This window comes from Pteropus alecto, unplaced genomic scaffold, assembly GCF_000325575.1.
Source record: "Pteropus alecto unplaced genomic scaffold, ASM32557v1 scaffold80, whole genome shotgun sequence".
Classification (NCBI taxonomy): domain Eukaryota; kingdom Metazoa; phylum Chordata; class Mammalia; order Chiroptera; family Pteropodidae; genus Pteropus; species Pteropus alecto.
Genome location: NW_006430460.1, coordinates 3,658,353 through 3,682,382, shown reverse-complemented (window position 1 = coordinate 3,682,382; position 24,030 = coordinate 3,658,353). Strand labels below are relative to the sequence as shown.

At 41.2% G+C, this 24,030-nt stretch overlaps 1 protein-coding gene across 3 annotated transcripts in view; it reads left to right on the top strand.

The window, feature by feature from the left end:
- Positions 1-24,030, top strand: part of CDK8 (cyclin dependent kinase 8) — an 85,873-nt gene that overhangs the window by 59,624 nt on the left and 2,219 nt on the right. For 2 of the 3 annotated variants that reach the window (XM_025046950.1, XM_015590371.2), the window contains exons 5-9: positions 8,191-8,248; positions 10,503-10,634; positions 17,357-17,500; positions 19,928-19,997; positions 20,717-20,789. In XM_025046950.1, the coding sequence (XP_024902718.1) occupies positions 8,191-8,248; positions 10,503-10,634; positions 17,357-17,500; positions 19,928-19,997; positions 20,717-20,789 (477 nt within the window). The remainder of the gene's footprint in view (positions 1-8,190; positions 8,249-10,502; positions 10,635-17,356; positions 17,501-19,927; positions 19,998-20,716; positions 20,790-24,030) is intronic. The other variant, XM_015590373.2, reaches the window with a different exon arrangement.

Here is a 24,030-nt window from a genome sequence, read left to right as displayed (position 1 = left end):
ATAAAATCATTCTGAATAGCAGCAGCCCTCAGGGTTTATATGTGAGTGGGAGGATTTCAGACAAGTTTCACTTTCTTCCTTTAATATCTCTCTAAATTGTCTGACTAGTATGCAGTTAATATAACAATAACACATTATTGTTATAATCGGAGAAAAAAGGTTTCATTTGGATCAGAAAATGGAGGGAAATATTTAGTGTTATTAAAGTGTACACATAATATTTAGTATGGTTTTTAATATGAGTGTTTATCTAAAAAGAAGTCATGCATACACTTTCTTTCTGCATAGAAAGAAGGGCCATTTAATTCTTTAGTCGGGGGGCGCGGGGTGAGGAGGAACAAGCAGAAAGGACCCAGGAGCATCCGTGTGCCGACAGAGGCAGAGGACACAGTGGTTGACAGGTGGCCCACGGCGACTGCGTTTTCAGCCCTTTCTGATTTTTTTGCCCCTTCTCTGTGCGTTAGCTTCAGTAGAGTGAGTGTTGGGAACATATTAAGCAAGTTTCCTCAAAACAGAGCTTCTTAGAAGAAAAATACTTTGTAATTATCAGGTTTAATCATCACTTATTACTTGAAATTTGCTTCATTCATTGGGAACTCCGGGGATTTCCTCTTAATTTTCTCGTTCGTTTAATGGCGTAGCTAGTAAATGGTTCGGATTGCATCCATAAAATTTAGGCTTGAGGATAAAGCACGGGTTCTGTTGATAACAACTAGTTAAGGCAAACTTAAACGAGATTAGTATCGGTTTTCGTTAAGATTATGAGTATTGCGATTATTTCAGAGTATGTTTATTTAAGTGACCAAGTGGATAGTTTTCTTTCTTGAAAGTATTTTCTTAGTCATATTTGAAAAAAATTAACTTTTCTACAAAACCATGTATTATATTCTAGAAGGAAAAAATGTGTTATATGTTTTTAGTATCTGTGCTGCCGAAGTGAGCACGGAAAATACGTGTTATATATTTTTTTAAGTATTAACAAAAATTGCGTGAATAGATTCGCACTATTATGAGAACTTATTATATAATAAACCAGAGGCTGTTTCCTAACAAAGAAGGGCGTTACTCATTACTGTCATTAAGGAGAAGAACTTTTTGCCTATAATAAAAAATTGTTTTTGTTATTTATATCTTAAAACTACACTAAATCCCATGTGGACCATAGGATGTAAAATTTGTATTAAAAAATTAGGATATGTATTCCAGCTAGAGCTGAAGGTATATTCCTCATTATTTAAGAATTGGCAGCTATCACTAAAGATGTGACAGATGTGCTGAAATGTAAAAACACTGGGAAAATTCTCTTTCAGAATATAAAATGTGTAAAATTAGTAGTAAAAGGAAAGTAATTTTAGAAAAATGACGAAAATAATGGAATATACCTTTGCTATTTAGAGTAGAGAGAATTAATTTGAACATGTAAGTTTAATAACCAAAGTCTCTTCAATAAAACAAAAGTAAAAAGAATAACATTACTGAAAATATTAGAAGTTAATATTATATATCAATTAAACTAATAAAAGTTATGAAATTTTATATCGATATTAGTTATAAGTATTCATTGCTTTAGGTTTTGCAGATCGGTTTTATCATACTTAATGATGTTGTTTTTATAAAAGAATGTTGAATTTACAAAATCGATGCTTGATCCTTTGAAAAGCAAAATCTGTTCACATGGATCAAAATCTTTATGTTTCTAATCTTTACCTGACAATTTGACTTTTTAGGAATTTATCATAGGTGTATATAGAAATGTTTGTCATGGAATTGTTTTTCTTTTATTAAGCAACTAAGAACAACCTAAATGTTTAATAGGCGACGAGTTCTATGAATTATGATGAATCCATATGATTCATAAAGATTTTACTAGAAGAGTAATTTCCAGATTAAAAAATCTTTATGATATGATAGTGAGGAAAAATGGTACAGACGATTCTATTTAGTATGATGCCATTTTTTATTTTATAAAGAAGAAAAAGAGAAAAAGTTATGCACTCTGAAATGTTTGTCGTGATGTCTGATAGTTTAGGGATTATAGGTGGTTTGCTTTCATTCATCTGTCAGCACGTTGAACTTTTCTCTGTTTCCCAGGTTATATGTGTTGAACGTGTATTACCTTTGAAACTTAAACAACAAAACAAAATCGTACTTTTAGAACAATAAAGCCATAGACATTAGTTGATCTGATAATTCTACTTCTGAGATTTTATCCCAAGGAATTACTGGGTGTGTGTGTCATGGGAGGTGTTATGATTTATGCATACAGTCTCATCAGGGTTGGCGCCAAATTGATAGAGGGATACAGTAGAGTTAGTGAAAGTAATACAAACATCCAGCTTTGTCGAGAAAATAAAACTTGAACACAAAACAATACTGCTCACTGATTGTCGTGATACTCCCAAAGATATGAATTAACATTGTTTAGAATAATATTTGGAGTCACAGATTTGAATATAAACTAGGTGTACTTTTTAATAAATTTAGTTAAATTCATAATAGTGAACAAAACTAGTTATTCTTTCTTATCTGACGCTGTAAGAGTCTTTGTTTTAATTGTCTATGAAACTTCACAGCTTTATAAAAATGGAGTGAATAAATCAGACTTGGAAAAATACATTTTTATCTATAAGAAAATGTGCACACATATATGAATATGTGCACATAATATGCACACATATTCTTTACTAGGAACAAATAATATTTTTTCCCCGTTTTTTAAAGATAAATCTATTCTTAAAGTTTATTTCTGTTGCCATGGGATTTCTGTGCTGTGTACCCATGTTCCTCCATTGTTAGTGAAGTGAGTATTGCCTTTGCTAGTCTTGACAGTGAGTAAATGGTCTTCGTGTCAGTGAAAACCAGAGATTATATTCCAGATCCATCTCTTAGCGCTTAAACTAGTTAGTATGCTAAGCCCCAACTGCCTAAAATGGAGAACTTACGAATTTTGTCATTTAAAGACTCAAAAAATTTGTTGGTTTAAAATATACCAATTTTAAACTAATAATCCGAATTGTGTTTATTATTGTAAATACTTTCGATGGTATTCACAATGTGGCGAAAGCCCATTGTAGCTTAACCTGATTGTAGATGAAAACAAAAGTACTCAGTAGACTGGACCGGGGGGAAGTGTGAGGGGCTCATTGAAAGGATGTGTCATCCGTTATTGGCACAGTTACTCTCCCGAAGTTAATCCTGTTTCATAAAATATCTCGATTTGCATCGAATATGGCTAAAGAACCTAATTTCTATTCTTCCCACTAGAGAATTTCTTAGGTAAGTAGAAAACTAGTCAGCGTACGTCATTTTGGGGTGCTGCTAAGGAAGGATGCAGTCTCCTAAGCGATACCCGCATCGCTCTGGGAGAGGGTGCCGCCCCCGCTCCACGTTCATTTAGTATAAGACGTCGGTGAATGATCGAGGCGCCCTGTTGTCTATTCTTATCTTTCGGACTAGATCCTGGTCGTTCACGTTTCGGGCAGCTCCGGTGTCATCGCTTTGGAGGCTTTTCCTTGCTTGGCGTCACCCCAGCCGGCGGTCTCGTCTGTGACCTCTTTGAGGACGGAACTGCTTATTTCTATATTTGTTGATCTCTAGTTCTCGAGTGCCTCTAAGTTCAGTAAATAGATGAATGAGTGTATGGTGTGTGTACTCTTTACTGTAGAAGATGAAGTTAGGTGTTACGAGTAACATGTTGTTCCTTCGAGGAAGCAGATAGACTGTGTTAAGAATTCTATACATTTTTCCAAATTTATGCAAAAAGCAGGATACTGCTTTACTAGAAGCTGTTAATGTCTCCTTTAGCTTAAAGGCGTGAAGCAGCCATCCCGGAGTAAAATGTATTATTAGAGATAAAAGCTACTGATTCATAGCTCTAAAAAGTAAAAACTGTATTAGAAAACTATCCTCCAGACCTCATTTCCAAATTTCTATCTGTAACTTAACTCTTGGGAAGATTTTATTAAGACGGTTTTTAAAAATTACTGACTATATGTCTATTTGAGACTTTGCTGCCTGCGTTTGAATCTCATATATGTATCAGAGTTAATTTTTTAAGTATGTGTTGCACAAAATGATTAACAACCACAGCGAAACAAAGTCACTGAGCGTCTAGAAAGTTTGTCGCCAGGTTGTGTTGTTCGTGATGTTCGATGTTTCCGAAGGTGTCATTCTGAACAAATTTTGGAGAGAAGCACTGACGGTGTTTTCTTAAGGACGGCTGTTTTTTTCATAGACAGATCATCAAGAATCAACTTTTTGTATGATTCAAAGTCTCCGTTTCGCCTCACTACGTTAGTGGATGCATGAGAACCCCATTTTCACCCCCAGAATGAAAAGTTCTTGCTGCCGTTCTCACGTCTGCCCCTAGGTACCCCTGACTGATAGCGGCGGTGTCCCGATCAGCCCCAGCCCTGCCCTTTCTCCAGACGGAGCTCCCCGACGTCCTTGCTTTCCCGTCAGAGTCGGCTCCGGAACCGAAGCAGCGGCTGCTGCATGCCACGGTCCCTGGCGCGTCAGATTCCGGAGGCAGAAAGCTGCGACACGGCGGTCGTCTCTGCAACACAGAGGTCTTGCTTTACAAAACATCGGTGAGATGCGTTTGGAGCAGGACAACGGAAAACAGGGAGGAAGGCCACGAGACTGTAACACAGGGCGTGCTCTTTTAATTGCACAGGCTTTTGCTTTCTGGGAGAAATAACACAACAGTAAGATACGGATATCGGAGTTGCAGACAATCGGGTATACGTCGAGCGTCTCATTGACTCGTTTCGTTGTTCCGCGGGGTAGTAAAGGGTGTTCTGTGATCACTTCTGAGCATGGCCTAAGCTATACTGAAAGGTAGTGCCGTGATGTTAGAATACTTTTAAGTCACATAGGACCTCTGATCTCCATAGCAACGAATACAGTCGAATGGAGTAAATACCTCATCAAAACAAAATTCTTTATGTTCTTTCAAGGTGATTATGTTTAATAGCGTCTAAGAGATCCCAGACTATTACTCATTGTTTCGCATATTATCGCCAGCTACTTGAAAGTTTTGGCTCTGGAACTAACACTCCTACCGGTTTCTCCTACTGATAGACAGAAAAAAGAAAGAAATTTGCTTTTTTTAGAGATTAGAATATTGTCTCAATGTGGCACGAAGTACGAAAAAGTTGTTCTTCAAGTCTTTTGAAGCCTTCCTTAATGCCAGTTAAGCAACAACACGTGATTATTAGGCCACTTCTGCCTTTTTCTAGTGTGATTTCCATTAGGTTACATTTATACAGGAAATTTCATGTTGGGCTTGTCTACGAAATCAGAATATCATGCCCAGAGGCATATGGAATGCTACCATGGAAAATCACGTGAGAGGGACCCCTCGTTTCTGAATCGGTGTTATTAAAACAACACTTAGAACTGTCTTCTTTTGTTTATGACTACATAGCATACCCAAACTGAATTTAACCTCACTTATAGGTAGAGGTACTTTTAAGCAGTGATAGGTCATGGCTTTGCCTAAGACCTGCTTTAGATCATGCAGTAGGCAGCGTGTTGCCTAGCAAAGTGATTTTTAATTAACTGGAGCTTTGGCCCCAAATCCTAATACTAGGCCAGACTTTGACAAAGAAACGGTTTGTTCCCCATCGATGCTCAAACCCAGGTTTGGAATTGGACCAGTCCGGTAAGTCCAGAATAAAATGAAGAACAAGAGAAGGTTTTTTTTCCCCCTCTTTGCCAGTAGCAGGCTGGACAATAAACTACCTCTCAGGGCTGCTTCTCAGATCTGGGCCCAGCTCCTGAATGAGTAAGAAAGCAAAAGAGAGATTTTTCCACTCCATCCAAAATAGAAGGAGGAGAGAGAGGCCCGCGTGTGCTAGGCTTTTGCCACATACGGAGAGATTCTGTTAGGATCGGGCACTCCAGTGCCAGAAAAGTCGTCACAGCAAATCAGCCCGATCCACTCGTGCCTCTGGAGAAGGGAGTGGGTTTGTGGCGGAGGGGCGATGGGTGGCGGGAGGGCCTTTCCCTTTTAACCGTGTGACTGCAGTTTGAATGGTTTCTAATCAGATCGTATTCATGTGTTATGTCATTAAGAGGGGAAAAAAGAATCAGGTTTTGCCAAGGAGCACAAAGGAAAAGTCTTTTGGCGGAGAAATAATGGGATAGCAATGACGTAGCTGTGAAAAGTCACAAAACGCTGAAAACATACGGATGGCAGGAGCCGTGTGGAGGGGCGGACAAGGGGGCCGGAGAGCCTGGTGGGAGCAAGCTGACACCTCATCATGAGGACTTGGGATTTGATTCACAGGGGGCAAGGGACCCATTACAATTGAAATTACGTTTTAGCAATAATCATAAAAGCCAAAGTCTGCCAAGAAATTTCCGACAAAGTTCATCCGGACCTCATCAGTCTCTTTTCTGTTCTTCTGGTTCTGCTCGGTGCCTTTGAAAATCCAGTTGTGATCACAGCCTGGGTATTATTTTGTATTCTGATCGTCTCGTGAATAGTTTTCCACGGTACTGTGAATGGCTTTGGGGCAGGGCGTGACACTGTCAGTACGGAAGGTGGACTCGATGGGAAGAGAATCAGACGGGGTTAAAGAGAAGGGGGTGGCTCCAGGCCCGCGCCGAGGAGCAGGAGGGTCCCCTCACAGACATGCAGGGCCCCTCCCGAGCCACACCTAGTGGAGAGCCAGCTGTTCCCCTCCGGCAGGTGGAGATGCTGCCTTAGTCCTTGTGGACAACACCCTCTGCCTTCATTTTACACAAGCCTCGGAGATCTGGATTCCTCGGACGTAGGCTGAGCCCTATGAGTCTCCGCGGAGGCTCGCCCAGGGTCGACGGGCGGACACGGCCAAGGCTGCAGCGCGCGTGTGGCCCTGAGCGCTGTCGGCGCCGACCTTGCCTTTTCCGTACTTCGCCGATGATCAGGAGTGTGGGTGGTGACGCTGGAGGTTCTGAAAACTCTTTCTTGAATAACAACATAATCACTATTATTATTGCGGGCATAACGCGTCGATTTAAAAACTCGCTACGTAAAATCCCTTTGAGGATGGTATATTAGGAAAGGACCCCAGCCCGTTCAGAGATGAAGCAGACCATCTCTGTGCCGCCTCGTTCCCTCGCCTCAAAAAACCCAAGACTTTTTAACCTCGCAGCGTGTATGCTACCGTTTCAGCGATATCTTTATGCCGAAGATAAAAAAAAAATAATTTTGATCTTTGGTAGTTTTGTCGGTAACAGGAGAGGCTGTCACTAAACGGGTCAGGGAAGCCTGTGAACTAGTTATCCCTGGAAGCGGCCTCCGTTCAGTCTTCATTTGACTGTGAGCTTTTGCTTTGATCAATATTGAAAGGCTTCTAATCTCGTTTCACTTTTACTTAGACTGGCAAATGAAAGCCAGCTCAGGTCTGCGGCAGGATGAGCAGGGTTGGGGGGCGCTGCTTCTCCTCTCCCTCCCTGCCCCCCAGCCCCCCAATCTCTTCTTCCCTTTTTCCTCCTCCTCGAGGAGGGGCCAACCCTTTTATATTAGGAGAGCACATCTCACTGTAACAGATTTTAGATGACAGTTAATCCACGTATTTTCAGAGGTTTTAACACTGTTTGAAATATTTCTTTCGTAAAATCTCACTTCGAATTTTAACTTCCTTTTTTATTTAAAAACAGTCTCAAAACGGGTCAGGTCACGGGAGAGTCCTTTTACTTTGTTAACTCGTTTAGAAAAGACTTTATTCAATTGATTTCACTCTAATCGATTTGTTTAAACATAGATCCATACTTTGCAGTTTCCACAAAACGGTATCAGACGGGTCCTTCCCTGTAAATGACTTTGCTACTTGGCGTGAAATCACCTTCGAAAATTCGTTGTCCCTTAAAGTCCTTATATAAGGACGTTTTATATAATCGAAAGAGTTAAAAGGGACCACACATTATAACTTTCTGTCGGAGGGTCCAGTCACGAAGACCAAGCGATGAAAGGGCCAGGACGCGCGTTAGCTCTGCCTCAGTGCTGGGCCCGCGTGAAGGCTGCGGATGGCTTGGCATGTGTGCGCGTACAGTTTCTTTGGTGACTTCCTGTGTTTGATTTTAATTTTTGAGTAAATGAGGTTTTTTTTTAAAAGGTGGATTTGTGTTATATTGGCATATTGTCTATTTAAAAGAAACCACTACTGTCTACTGAAAAAAAACACTATTTTGTTTCCACAGAAACCTGCTAATATTTTAGTTATGGGTGAAGGTCCTGAGCGAGGAAGAGTAAAAATTGGTATGTTATATCTTTGATAAGTCGCAGTGGAGCACTCTTTTAAGACTTTTGCAGGCAGCTGTATCACTTCTAATTTTCGCTTTAATAATATGCATATATTCATGTACTTCCATGTGATCGAAACCATTTTTAAAGAGTATACGTTCAAAGTGAAAAGCGTTTCACACTTTTCAAGGTGTCAGACAATCTTTAGAGACTAAAGTGTTCTAAGTATAAAGTAAGCCACGCAGGTTTCTTAGAAACCTTTCTTTGCCTTCATTAAAAATAGCCCGTGGAGGTGAGTGGCTTCTACCCATGTTAGTCACCAGCCTCACCGTTAGTCCCAATCATACCACCGGCTCTGTCCACCTGGGCAAGATCAGATCAGAACACGTGCCTCTGTCGACCTCATCTAGATTAGGAGTTACCAGCACGGGCGACCACTGAGGCCAGCCGGGCCCGGAACCGTAAGTTCTAGCAGGCCTGCCTCAGGGCCGGCCCTGCCCGCTGAGAAAATGACCGAGCGCCTCAGTCTTGGCACGTTTCCCAATAGCTTCATTTCCTTTCGTATCAGAGCAAAACTTTGCCCCCTCCTGGTCTGATAACCTATGAGGATAGAAGTAAATTAATTTATCCTAACTGCTTATTTTCATTGTCATTCCCAAGTTGTGTTTGTCACATTTATTTAGTTTGCTTTGGGTGCGGGTGGGAGAAATACTGTAACTGAACTGTATTAATTCAAAGGCAGCAGGATGGTGGGAGTATTTTTTTAATGAAGTAAATAGTAATTTCCGATTGCATGACTTACTGTGAATTAGAATTATCAGCTGATTTTTACCATGTCACCAGCAAAGAAAACCGTAGGTGTTTCTAACCCTTCTTCCCTCTCCTCCCCTAAAATTCCCCAAATCTCACTTTGCACTGTCAGTTAGACTCAGGATACTCTCATGCCGTATACACATTCGTCAGTAGTGGGGACATTTGACACGCCTCGGAGCGCTCCTGGCCACAGCCGGCCTTGGAGAGCCGGGCCTGGCAGGTCCTCACGCGTGCCTTTAAAGAGTTCGTACAAACCAGTTTGGTAGCATCAAACTCAATCGTAAGTTCAGTGTAGACAAAATACGGAAGACCCAGCCGAACAGTAGTTACAGATGTGTTCTTCACTGCGAGGTCCGGGGAAAAGTTTGATGGTAAGGCAGTCTAGTTTGGAATTCTACTTCCGTGTAATATGTGGGGTGGCGGCAGGTTTGGGGGACACTAATGGCTTAAAGCAGTCACATCTAAGAAGAAATATTAGTTCTTCTTTAAACCAGTATTTAGTAATCCGACTCATAGTATTAATTCTTTGCCAAATTTCTGTGTTGTTTTTTTTTAGCCTCCGTAATTAAGTAGATTAGACTAGGGTCTGCTTCATTAAAAACGTGTATCAGTAGAACAAAACGAAACACTCATTCATGGTGGATGAATCTCGAAATTTTTGAGTAGCTGGGACGATAGCGATTGTTTATGCAACATGTATTTGGCAAAAGCTATGGGTAATGATTCCCTACTTGATACTGAAAGGGATAAAGAGATGAAAAACACAATTTTTGCCTTTAAGAAGATTACAGTGTAATAGGATAAACAGCCATGCCTGAATAGCTACACGACATGTAAAATACACCTCGTTAAATGCCACGCACTGTATCTCAGCATAGTTCCAGCTCTGAGACACGAGTTACGACATCTGTCAAATCGCTTAAGTCCTTCTAACCTTAGTTTCCTCATTTGAAAAAGATGATTGAATCATATGACTTTTAAAGTCTTTCCCGGCTTAACAAAATACTACAAATCTTTAAAATTAAGTTAGTCACATTCAGCCCAAATAGATGCTGGGAAATAGTGGTGTTAACGTATGTCTATTCTGCTTTCGAATACACCGGTGAAGGCACATCGAAGCCAGTAATGGATAGCCTTACTCCGAACTAGTTTCTCGGTGCTTGTGACCACTACAGAGAATGGACACGCAGCTCAGCAGTCCTGGCCCCCGCTGGGAGTGTGACAGGTGGGAAGGGATCTGCCCAGCGATCACCCTTGACCTCTGGCAGCAGAGCTGGTCCTATTTTGCAAAGAATGGAGATCTGAACTTTGTCTTAGATGTAGACTTCTGAAAAGGTGTTGTGAGGTTTCAGCACAAGATATTTTCCATATCTTGCTAAAAAACAATGGGAAAATTAGAGTAATCAATTAACTTTGTTAAAATGTGTTTACTGAACATGATTTTTTTCTTTCGCAGCCGATATGGGCTTTGCCCGATTATTTAATTCACCTTTGAAGCCTTTAGCAGATTTGGACCCCGTAGTTGTCACTTTCTGGTACCGAGCCCCAGAATTACTTCTTGGAGCGAGACATTATACCAAAGCTATTGGTGAGTAGCACTCGTTAAGATTCCATGACGTTTTCAAAATGGCTCTGTTGTTGTAAAGTCTACATATTTCCATATATTTTTAAATCGAGTAACACAGAAAGTTATAAAAGAGCAAAAAGTAACCTAAAATTCTCCTACCTAGAAATACCATCATTAGCATCATGGGTATATCGTTCCAGACATATCTCTTTAATAAATAGATATTAAAAACATTTTAGGTATCTGGGGTCATCCTATGCATTCTCAGGAAAAAGTGTTTTAAATTTAATTTTATTTGAAAAGAGAAATACGATAAAATTTTTAAAATCATTGAACTTCAGTCAGATGAGTCTTTCACCAAGAGAAATATTAGCTTCTAAAAGCTCCCCTTGCAGTTAAGGAAAAAAATATGAATTAAAAAAAAAAAAGGAGTTTAGAACATTTTAATTGAGTTTTAAATTTTAGATAGTATTGATTACCTCCCTATTACGAAGTATTAGGAAATTAGTGCACTTATACTGCTACCAACCTCTCAGTTTATAACCTGGATTAGCAATAGCGTTATCATCTTTATTATTACTACTTCGTCAGTGTTCACAGCATTTATTTTCTGCCAGTGAGCGGTACTTCCCGTGGCTTACACTTAGACCGCGTCCTGTAGTAGAGTCAGAGGTCGGCTCCCACGGTCCTTCTGCCACGCGTTTTCATTACCGACGTCTTTATTCTGCTGCCTTTTATCATCAAGTAGTTTTTCTTACGTTCTTTGCCTCTTTTTGCCCATATGTTCTGAGTGTGCTTATTGCTTCCTTAACTCGTTCTGCCTTCCTTAGGATGACATCGTATGGCATTAAAGCACCTCTCCTTCCTTGGGTCGCTCCGTCCCGCCGTCTTCTCTCTTGGCTCTGTACTGGGCTGGTGTTCATCCTGGCTCTTCCTTCTTTAAATGCCTCTGGGTCGGACCTGTTTCTTTCTGGGTTTCATTATTTCACCTCTTGTTTGGCTACAGCATATTCTCAGGTAACTTCCTTTGGAAGGGCATCTTCGAGGTAAATTTTCTAGTTCTTGTATTTCTCAAAAATACTTTTCTCATACTTGCCAGTTGGGTAGAGTTTAAATTCTCAGAATCTGACGATGCTCCTTTGTTGTCTTCCGGTATCAGAATCGCTAATGAAACACCTCACGCCAGTCCCAGCTCATTCACTGGTGGGTCACGTGAGGTTTTCTCCTCTCTGAAAACAAACAGAATCTCTCATTCTCACGTTTCCCAGGGGCGTGCCGGCCCCGCGGCGGGCACATTCTCGTCGAGGTTCGTTTCCCGTCTCCCCGTTTCTCTCCTAAACTGAGTGTAGGCAGCTGCGGGACTTCTTGGGTTGATGCTTTATAAACCACTTTTCTTTTCACGGGGTCCTGCCTTTGTCTTTTTCTATTTCTAAGAGCCCCTTCTCATTCTCCGATTCACTGCTTAAATAACATTCGGTGTTGTTTTATGGAAAGAGAAGCTTCTCAAATATCTGTGAGGACAGCGATAACCGTGCCACGTGCCTTGGTCTGGTCCTTCCGTGTGGCAGGGGTTCTGCATCTGTCGGTCGCCCTGCGATCGTCTCTTCATATTTAAGAGTCAGATGACAAAAAGCTGCTTGGGAATTTTGTGCACGTGCATTATAGGACCCGACTTTATTGTGACCAGCAGAGAGCCACGACCGACCGGGGAAACCCCGAATGCCAGCACGCACGAGTCTTTGCTCCGAGGCCGTTCAGATCTTGAAAGAAACAGTCGTCCAACGTTCGGCCCAATCACTGTGTACCTGGCGGCCCAGGGCAGGGGACGACAGGGTCAGGAGGAGGGTCGGCTCTTCACAATCCAGTTGGTCCTTGGGCATCGCGGGGTGACAGGCAACAAGCACCTACAGAATCAAAAATCCCCGTATGGCTTGTCGGCCCTGCACACACGTGGCTGCCCAGCGTGGGCTGAGTGTGCACAGAGGTCGGAGATGGTATTTCAGAGCATGGAACCTCCCAGGGCTGTGCAGGACAGAGCCGCCGCCCACTCAGCTGTCACCCTGTGGCCCGCGGCCTTCTCTGAACGTTTCGTCCGCCTTTCATCTTCCAGAAACGCGTTTTTGTACGTCTCTGCCTGATCAGGCCTTGACACGGCCGTTCTCTTCCTTTCATTTACATCCTAGTCAGAGTACTGTCTCTCCACAGAGAATTTCCTTGAGCACACGGTCTAAGTAACCGCCCTGCCTTCCCCACCTCACTTCTGATTTACTTTCTTGATAGCATTGACCCGTTTCCAAAACCCATAAAACGCGCAGACCTGGCCCCGCTGCTCCCCAGCGTGGGCCATGCATGGGGCCCTGCCCGCCTGGCCCGTGGTGGGGACTCAGCATGTGCTGAGTGAGGCATGGACCGGGCCCGGGAGTGTCCTCCTGTTCTTTTAACTTATCACCATGGACTTGAACCTCTACTTCTTTGCTGCCATTTCATCGTATACGCGAGAGAAAAGGAGAAACATCTGTGATCGTTTCCCCATATTAATCTTGAATCTGACATGACTTTTTAAAAAAAAATCTTTACGTTCGCTAATCTTCATACCTGCTTTGAGAACACATTTTATTTTATGTGAAAATAAAGGTAGATAAAGCTAAGTCAGATGTGGGACTTTTCAACTGTCTTTGGAACTTTTCTATAAATCTAAAACTATTCCAAAATAATATATATATCTGATTTTTTTTTTTAAGTTGGAAGGAAAAGTAAAAATTGTTGAGGGTAGTTCTTTTTTTTAGTACATATTATTAGCTAAACACATTTTTTTTTACAAGTATGTTCTAAATGTACTTAAGAAGCATATAAATTAATATGATACATAGTTATTTTTTCCATCAAGAAAATGAATATTGAAAAGTAGTTTCACTTCTGTTAGAGACATAGTAACAGACCATACAAATAGGAAGTGACTGTCTCATCTTAGTGGCTGTTAGCTGAAAACTTGAGACTTTGAATTGATTTGAATTAATTAAGAAGTGTACTATCACAGAAGTTTGTGAGTCTGGCTCATTATTTATTATCTCTTTTTTTGCTTAAGAAACTTTATGTTTTACTGTGAGCATTAAGGTTTGTGTAACGTGTCGTTCCCTGGTGAATTGCGCAGTCCCGCGGTGTTAATGCAGGGCTGTTCGTCACGAAGCTGAGCTGCCAGCAGTTCCGTAGACGCCTTTGTTCAGATGGCTTTAGGATTTGGGGAAGAGAGGCCTTTCTTTGTATCTTTCCCCTCTTCCTCCTTCTCATCAACATCAAAATTTATTGGATAGCTACTAGAGAAACTTTTTAAACCTTAAGAGAAACAAAAATGAATGAACATTACATAGTTTACGCTTAACAGATTTCCAGCCCAGTTGAGAAAAAGTATAAATATATGCATAAAATAATTTTGTCATCTTTGAACAACACAAGTAACAAAGCATTCTGACTTATAGCCTTAGCTCTGTCACTCTGGGGGGCGGGGGGCAGGTATGTGTAAGGCATTTAGTCCCTTAGCCTCATTTTCTGAAAATGAGAATCTAACCTAACGCACATCTTAGATCCCCGTCAACTCTGAAAGCTCTGTGACCTCGGGTGAAAACAGCTGCCCTTTCGAGGTAGGGAGTCAGAGAGGGAGCTGGCTCGGGTGTCACGCTTGAAAGCAGCCCCCGCAGTGGGGAGCCCCACCCCGTGTCTGCCTGAGACTTGGCCAAGGAGAGCCTTGGGGAACAGGCTTCTTCTATCAAAACAGTGCCTCAGAAAAGTTATCATGTGGGTGGGTGGGTATCTTACAGGTTGCTTTTTTGTTAGAGAGAGAAGTCGTACATAAACCATCTCGAATGTCAACGAAAAGGAATAGAATAAAGGAGGAAACAACGAAACTTCTTTACCATTTCTGGTGTCTCCCACACAATCCCATGCTTCCCGTCACTGGTGCAGGCAGCCTGAGGCTCCATTAGCGGACTCAGCTTCCCCGCACCGGTCCAAGCCTCCTGCCGAGGGCTTCCCTAGCGTTTTGACTCCCCTGTCAGATAGTTGTAGTGTGAGCAGCCGACAGAAGAACTTTCGTGGGAGAGCGTATACATAATTTCCTAAATACCTTCAGCATCGTTCAGAAGGGCTGAGTCTGCTGGCGGAGTTTGGTGGATTCTCTTACACCGAAGGCTGCTAAGAAGCAGCAGAAGAGCCGAGGGAAAAAATCTGAGCACGTCCAGTAACATGTTCCCACTTCGCGTTACAGACAGATGTTAGTGCCGTGGTCACTTACTCACTCGTTCAGAACTGCAAGCTGAATCCTTAGACGAAAGAGAGGAAATAGGAGGTTAGTAAACATTGTTCTTCCGGTGACAAAGTTTAATTCAGGTTTGAGCGTTCGGGGTTTAGTTCGTTTGATTGACTTTGTGGAGAAGGCTGAGAGAGAGGGTTATTACTTTTTAATTAATGAACGGTAAAGCTCAGATGTTTGTCCTCAAATAACTGAATGCCCAGCGATTACGTAGCATGTTAAATGAGAAATAGACAGTAAAATAAGGACAGAGAAAATCCACTCTCTTACTAAGGTAGAAGGTGGTATTAGTATACCTGTTGATTAAACATTAGCAAGTCTTCCCTCCCTCCCCGCTTTGGGGTCTGTGTAGCTTACCAGTTGCTGTCTGCGTTGCCTGGTTCGCTCGGTAGGTACACATGAGCATCACAGATTTTGAGGAGCTAGGGTTTATATGTTTTTAATTTAGGAAATCTCTTTAGAAGGAGGTAGGCAGGTAGGTGAGCATGAAAGGACTCTTCCATGAACTTGGCACAATCAGGAGAAAAAGGCAAGATCAGAAGAAAGACTTATTTATGAAGATTTCAGAATTCGTCTAAAATAATAGCCCGATCAGCTAGCCTGAGATTCACGATTAATGTCTGGATCAAGATTTGGAAGAAAGGAAGGATGCGGAGACTGCTAAAGTCAGATCGTGGTGGAGATATGAAGAAAGAGGTTATTAGGGTGAGATTAAGCAGGATCCAATAACTGTTTTTCCCCCTTTGCTGACTTTCTATTTTAAAAGTAATGTGGCTTTAGGGATGGCTGAACGACTCACTCGCCTCGCCCCTTCCTTTACACACTTTGTCCTGTTCTTGAGAACGCTGAGTAGCGAACCAGAGGGCTTGTCACCGTGTCCTTGGCGCCGTGCAGACTGGCCCATCTGCCCTCTCTGTGCTCCTCCTACGGGGCTTCCCGTCTTTCATTTGGTGAAGACGATCAAAGGTTGGGTCTGTACAGGGCACTCCTGGCAAAATAATTTTCGCTAACTTCCTAATTCTCTCATTTACTTTCTGATGTTCAAAACAAAATAGCTTGGTTTACACTTCCGGATGAGACTCTTCCGTAAGGTGGTCTAGGCCAGACTTGATTCTCTGATGTGGGGCCAAACTAATAATGCAAACAACGTCTGTTTTAAAAATCACCCGCTGGTAGTCAGGGCGTATCCTCTTTAAGTCAATAGATGATAAACTTGTTACTCTGAAATGTAAATGTGATAATTTTACATTAAATTAAATACCTATATTCCAGTTTCGGAGTTTAAGAATTCTCCTTTATTTAAAAATTAACAGTTCTTTTGCTAACGTAGCTGAACAGTCTGCTTCAATAAAATCGTGATCTTTGTGTATTCCCCTGTAGTTACCACAGGTACTGGTGAGACCAGTGAAAACCACCTGAGTATGCTGTGAGCACATCACTGCACTCAGCGTGGTGAAGTTAGCATGGTCGTTTGAGGGTTTTGTTAAGACAACTGGAATCCTTTTAGCTTTAAATTCTAACTTGTCATAGAGATCTATCAGACGAAAGCAATGCCGATGAAAGTTAGCCAGGATCTTAATGTGAATGAAGGCCATTTGCAGTACAGAGAAATCCACTTGCCTGCCCCTTATAAGTAATTCCAGTGAATTTATAGGCTTCATACCCATTTTAAAGGTAGCGTTTTACCACCCATAGGTTCTTGTTCTTATTAAATACTTCAACCCGCAAAATTGGACGCTGCTAGAGCGTAAAGAAACACTTCGAACGAAAACCTGTTCAAGTAGAAATGCCGTTTCATCAGAATATTTGAAGTCAGTCGCTATAATTTTCTTGTTGTAACAGCACCTCGCTAAATGTGCTAACACGGGAGGGTGATTATTAGACTTTACAAATTAGCAAGTGCATAACAAGATAAAAAATAGAATTTTGCCACCAAAAAATTGTGCCGATTGTTTTTGGCAATAAGGGCCAATTTCAAAGGCTCTTTGGGTTTTCCGTTTGTTTATTTTTTTGTTTAGTTTTGTTTGTTTGTGCTTCCCATGCTCCATATGTAGCTTCGTACGTATTTCATAGATAAAGTAATGTTTGAGGCATTGAAAAGTCGCCCAAAATTCAGCTACTAAATTTGATTTAAACTTGGAACGAAGCCACTAGGTTGGGGGGAGGTGTATCAGAGACTGAAAAATTGGGGTGGGTAGAATGGGAATATATATTTACAAATCATATTCTGTGATAGTTATAATTACAATTGCTTAGGAATTAATGTGACTTATTAGGGAAGGAAAGGGAAGAAAAACAGTCCCCGCCAAGATAAAAATGCGTTTTCTTTTGGAAAGAACCACTTTATTTTCCTCCTTTCTTTTTTCTTTTTTCCTTTTTCCTTTCCTTTTTTTTTTTTCTTTTCTTTTTTTTTTTTTTTTGTCTTTTTGTTTTAAAGATATTTGGGCTATAGGGTGTATATTTGCAGAACTACTAACGTCAGAACCAATATTTCACTGTCGACAAGAGGACATCAAAACTAGTAATCCTTATCACCATGACCAGCTGGACAGAATATTCAATGTAATGGGATTTCCTGCAGGTACACATTATGTTTCGTTTTTAAATCACTGTTGTTTGAACTAAGATGTCTTCATTGGAAAGGTGTATAATTTTAGCTGATAAAAGCCACTCTTACTTGATTTTTTTTATATTTATGACTTGCATTAATCAAAGATCTATAGAAATAGCAGAATTTGTAGAGTTCACATATTAGCATAAAAATGTTTATGGGTTTCCTGAGTTCGAAGGTATATTTTTATTTTATTTGGTTTTTGTTCGGTTTTGTTTTGTTGTTTGATATTTGAAATGATAAAATATTTGTAGTATCTGTATTAAAAAAGGGACCTTTAGTTCTTACCAGTAGGAACTGTAAATAAAATTCAATAGCATGCATTTTTATCTGGCAGCACATATAATACTGCCATTACTTGAGATCCGGATACAAATTTTGAACAGGATTTTTCTTTAGGGCACTGTACAGCATCACAGTGTGTTGAACAATAGCGTTTTTTGCTCTGTAACCCTTGTCAATAAGAGCGTTCTTTTAAGTGTTCCGTTAGAACAGTCAGAATGTGGGCGGGCGTCTGGTATCACACAGCGACCTTGGCTGCACTGATCTGCAGCGGGAGAAGGCCGTCGAGGTGTCCCCTCACAGGCGTTAGATCTCCCCGGCCAGTCCCAGCCCTTCGCTATTCCTCCGGAAACTTCCCAGGGGTCCGATGACGAGCATTTGTTGAAACCACCTATGTAGTTCTGTCCAGTCGAGTACTTTCCAGACATTGTTTATTCGGAATTTTTCTCAGTCAGCATATCACAGACTAATAAAGCAATATCCGGGAGTTCTAATTTCACGTTCCCTCATAAGGGGATTAAATGATCAGTAAATGCAGAATAACTGCGCAGATGTTACTTTGTCCAAAACCGATTAGCAGTTCTGCAAAGACTGCTTCGTCGCGATGGGACTTCATTTATTCACCGACTATTTCTCGAATACCTGCCACGTGCCAGCCACTGTGTTCAAGAGAAGAGGTCGTTGTCATATCAGACACGATTCTCGCCCTCGTGGGGCTGCATCGCACTGTTCTGAGCAGACTATTTAAAGAGTAGATGTGGTTTGGTGGAAAAGAATGGCCTTGGCCTCCCACTTGGAAGGGGTCCGCCCTTCCTGGGGCCCAGGGAAAGGAGCGTGGCTGGGGGCGGGGGGCAGGGGTGGTTCTAGGAGGTTCTTGGTCCAGGAGATTCAACAGTCAGCTCATCAGGAACCGGAAAAGCAGGCAGGAGAGTTCGGATCTGATCTGCTCAAGAATTGAGTATCCATGATAAATTCTTGAGAACCGGTAACGTGATTTATGTTCTATTTTTTAAAGATTCATGTGGCAGTGGCGTGTAAAAATCAGCGGAAGCGAGGTAACTTGTCAGGGAAACCAGCCGCTTGCCCGTAGCAGCGCTCCAGGTATAAAGTGATAATAAGGCTGAAGAATAAAGGGCAAATATATAATTTGTCAATAGGAAGTGTGTAACTAAGGGCAGCGTGAAAGATGATCTCAGGATCTCTAGCTTAACAAATCGACACAGTAGAGAAATCAAAGCGAGGAAATAGTTGTGGAGAAAACCCCATTTAGGACCTTAGAGTATATATTTAGTTTACTTTATGACACGTGACATCTGTGGAGGAAGGTGGCCGATACTCTTCCAGTAAGTCGAAAGAAGATGGAGCCCGTAGACGCCTTCTGAAAAGGCCAGGGTGCCGCTGAGCTGCCCCTTGCAGCCGAGCACCGGGCACACTCTCAGCCAAGGTCCCTGGCAGCGGGGGCGGCAACGCGCTCTGTCGCCTGCGCTGCCCCGTAACTCACGCCAGCAAAACTAACCGGTCCGTTTTCTACCGAACGTGTTAGTAGCGGCGCTTGTTTTTGTGAACGTTATTGAAACCAGCCATGGCAACAGCTGTCTTATTAATGAGCTAGTTATGTTCTGTTTCATGCAGTTATTTCTGCTTCTATAGATGGCTGATGTAAAGCAAGGATTTATCGAGGTGTCAGGAAGGAGGGCCATCTAAAAAGAAGTGCAGTAAAGCTTCCAAGGGGAAAGACATTGCATTTATCATCGAAGAGACTGGTTGCTGATTTAACCAAGAAATTTGGCGGGAAGGGGGAAAAGCGGTTTTACAACTAGAAATAAAACCATTTAACAATAGAAGTGTTTACTTAGTTATAGAAATTGAGGTAACATACTAAAACATCATAGAAAGTAGGCATTAAAAAGGTAGAAATATCGCTATACAATGATGGAGAGTTGTGTGTACGGTTCAAGATAAGTTGTCTGCTATAGCTGGCCGTTTGTTTGACGTCTGTGCTTTCATGGAGGTTAAAAGTATAGGAAACGTAATGAAAATGGAGGTAGCCTTTATTAAAAAGTTCTTGAGAATAGAAACCTAGACAACATAAAATTTTATCAATGTATTTCACAGATAAAGATTGGGAAGATATAAAAAAGATGCCCGAACATTCAACATTAATGAAAGATTTCAGAAGAAATACGTAAGTTGGAAAGAAAATAGATCCTTTGTTGATTTTTTGCTCTTCCAGAATACTTAGTAGAAGATTGAATACTCAACATCATAGAACGTTCAACATGAGATTATTCTAATAAGTAATTTTACGTGTTTACTCTAATAAATAGTTTACATTATGGCAGTCTTTATTTCTTAAGATGTTTAAATGATGTAAAGAAGGTGAATATCTAATATTATCAGCTGAGGCAGAAAGAGACTGAACTCAGCAAACCTTGTTCATAGCCGCTTGCCTACCCCACCTGGGTTGTGTAATTTTAAGCAAGTTTTAATAGAGAAGAAATATTTCATTTATTTACAATGCCAGATCAGGGGATTGGGAGAGGGTAGTTTATAGACCTATAACACATTTTCTTCTTTTTTATTTCTTTTAAGGCTGAGTTAAACTTTTGACCCATATGTTTTCAGATAATTGTTGAGATAACATTCATGTGAAAAAAGCTATTCAGTATATATTACTCATGAAATTATCTTGCGTGTAATCAGTGGTATCCATTCAGAAGTGACCAGTGTGAATATCGAATGAAGTTTAAAATTGATTTGATGCTACTCGTTATGCTACTGATCATGTGATTTTTCAGTAGATGGTCTGTATTGGTTTTGATTAAAATAATTGTCGGGAAACTTCATCCGATGTAAAATGAACCTCAGATCTAATAGAGATATTTCATAGTATTTCTCTTCCAGGTATACCAACTGCAGCCTTATCAAGTATATGGAAAAGCATAAAGTGAAACCAGATAGTAAAGCATTCCACTTGGTAAGCTTTAGAGAACAGTACTGATGAAATGTACTTTCCCCCTTCCTGATTAGCCCATCCTCGGCTTTTTGGGGTCAATTGACATGGCTTCTCAGCATATTTAGAATACTTTAATGATAAATGCAGAGATATTGTTGCTACACATACTAGGAAGACATCAAAATGTTTGTTTCTCCACACCCATGCATACTTTGACATGTTAGATGAGATTATCTAAAGATAGTCCTTGTACCAAGTCCATCGAGAACATTTTTTAAATTTTATTATTGGTTTTCATCAGTTATTTAAATATTTCAAAAATTTCGGAGAAGAATTAAGAAGAAAACAACCCCATCATTCAGAAATATTTTTTACAGATTATTTTGTATTTCAACTCTTCGAAAGACCGTTTACAAAAATTTTAACTCCCAAGATGCCTCTTATAGACTTGGGTATTAGAAATCCTTCGGCGATAGTATGTATTATTTGCTTTTGCTGAAAGAGTATGAGAAAGACAGTATTTCTCAATGTATAATGGAAATCTGATTTGACCTAGAATCTAAGTTAACCCATGCACTCTCAAGGTAATTTATGATAAGGTTATATTCAACTATTGCCAGCTTAAATTTGTTTACAATAAAACTTTTCATTCTTATCCCGTGAAAATTAAACATGTTCTTCAGTTTATGCTTTCCCCAAAAGTCACAGAACATAACAGGGAGACTTTGAGGAAGCGGGTTGTATTTCGCTTGGCTTAAAATTCTTTTACTCCTTTATTCTTAATATTTTTAAATGATTTCATTAAATGGGAAATTTTTTTTTTTTTTTTACTTTGAAAGGATTAACTTTCTTTTATTACAGTCCAGTCCACTTGGCAAACATTTCTTGTATTTCTGTTTTTCTTCTCCTTCCACTGTTTGCGCTTCTGCATCTTCTACTGATTTTTATATTGTCATATATCATATATTTCATATCTTAGAAGTAATTTCAAAAGCAGTGCTGAACATATCATATTACCACACAATGTATTCTTATCCAAATAATGGTTAATTATAATGTACTTACTTAAGGTAAGTTAGAGCCTACGAAAGTATGAACTTATTTATTCTAACAAATTAATGGTAACAGTGATAGATCAAAAGTCATGATTTAAAGGAATTACTCTTACTTCCCCCTGACTCACTGCTACTCAGAATAGTCTGAGGTGACTGACCTCTGAAATTCGAGAGATGTACATCCTTGCAACTTAATTTGCTTGTTTTTACCTAAATGACCTATCTTGGGTGGTCCCATCTGAAAGCTCAAATATAACTCCATTAAAACCGTCGAGTATTTTAAATAGCAAATTCATGCTTTTCCTTTCGACTCTAAAAATAAAATTGCGCTTCCGTTGAAATGTCAGGTCATTAAAATTAAATTTAAATCTCACCATCCCGAGCGTCTGTATTTTAAAATATTTTATGTCCTTCTGTCCTCCGATTGTGTCATCTCCCGTTAAGCCTCAGCCTGTCTGTTAGTTCCTTGGTTTGCAGGAGGAGGGTGACCTGGGAACTTGCGGGAGTGCAGCCCTTTGGGCTCCTGCCCAGGTGGCCCGGTGGAGCCCTGGGGGCCGCGTCTGTTTCTGAGAAGGGCTCCGGGGGACTATTGTCCTCTAAAGCCTGAAAACCACTGTATTACACCGGAGTCCACTATTTAGATCATCTCTCTCTCTTTTTTGCCCTTTGGCTTAGCCTTATTTTATTTCTTTAAATGAATTTCAGATTTCAATTCTAATACCTGCTCTTCGAGACAAGCAAAATGATAAAATGCAAAAATGCTTAAAGACAGCTGAACAACACCCGCTCCCAGCAATGCCCGTGTCCCCCACTGACTCCCTCACTCCCGCTTGTCATAAAAAGTGACTGGCGTTGTCAGCTCAGTGTGGCAACTTCCACACGTCTCTCCCTGTGTGCAGACATACACAAGTAGATGAGTACACATACGAGCATGCACAGCAGCCGGGAGTTCTGATTTTTTTTTGGTTTCACACGTGCACGTCGCTCCAAACAAGCGCGTTTGAACTCATCATGTCCCCTGGACATCTCTGTGAGTCAGTAAAGGTGGATCTCTCACTACACGTACTGAGCCGAATGGGAAGGAGATAGGACGGAAGGAAGCAAGAAGGTGGCCAGACGGCTTGGGTTTTACGGGACAGGGTTGTAGAGCTGTCGGCTGCAGATGCACAGTGTCTGCAAGGCAGGGAGAGCAGTCCCGCAGACATCAGGGGCACCCTCAGTTTCAAAACAGGGGACCGTCACCTCACTTTCAACAGTGACCTCTCCCCAAAGCTGTGGCACAGGGCCACCCAGCGTGATGGGGTGGGGCCACCCAGCAGAGGCCTAGGGACCCCCATCTGGCAGAATTGCCTGGATGGAGCTGCACTCCGGGGCGTCTAGACGGCCACGCGTCAGCCAGAGGGGATTGTTCTGGAGACTTAGCATCTCACGGAGCGCCCGTGCTGGACTGTGGGCCTGCCTGGGACCCGTCGCGCCTGCCTGCCTTCCTGCTTCCCGTCCGTCCCGTGCCCGCCCCACCGTTGCTTTGGAAGCATGTCGCATGCTTGATTGCACAGGCTCGTTCACATCTGATTTAGATGCTGTTTAAGTGAGACTTCGGACTTTAGACTCGAGTCGAGGCTGAAACGCGTTAAAACTTTTGGAGCCGTTGGGATCGCATGAATGCATTTGGCACTGAGAAGGCCAAGGATGCGGGGTGGGGAAGCAATGAACCCCTTAAACCACAGGTTAAAATCAAACATTCTAGGTCACAGCCTTCAGTAAACTTTTTAGTCTCCATCTGACAAGTGGGGTTTCAGAGAAGTCAGGTAACTTGTTCACTCACTCAACTAATCAATGTCAATTCTGGATTTCAACCCAAGCAGCCTCCTTCCAGGATCTCCACTCATAGCCACACCTCAGTACATTAGAAGTTCTGTGTCCGTCACCGTATTTATTTAGACTAGTACAGCACAACCCAGGAGAATTTCCTCTGATGACCTGTGTCCCTGGCCACGTATGGCTGTTAAGCTCTAGACATGTAAATGATATGACTTAGAAATCAATTTTTTAAATTTCTTTTTAATTTATTTGGGTTTAAATCTACATATGTGGCTAGTCTCTTACTTGTGGTAGCTATATTTTTCCCCTCGATAGGAAAAGAGCAAAAAAATATAAGAATTTTTGCCCTCTTCTAAATCGGGTAAGGCAATTTAGAATGTAGGGAA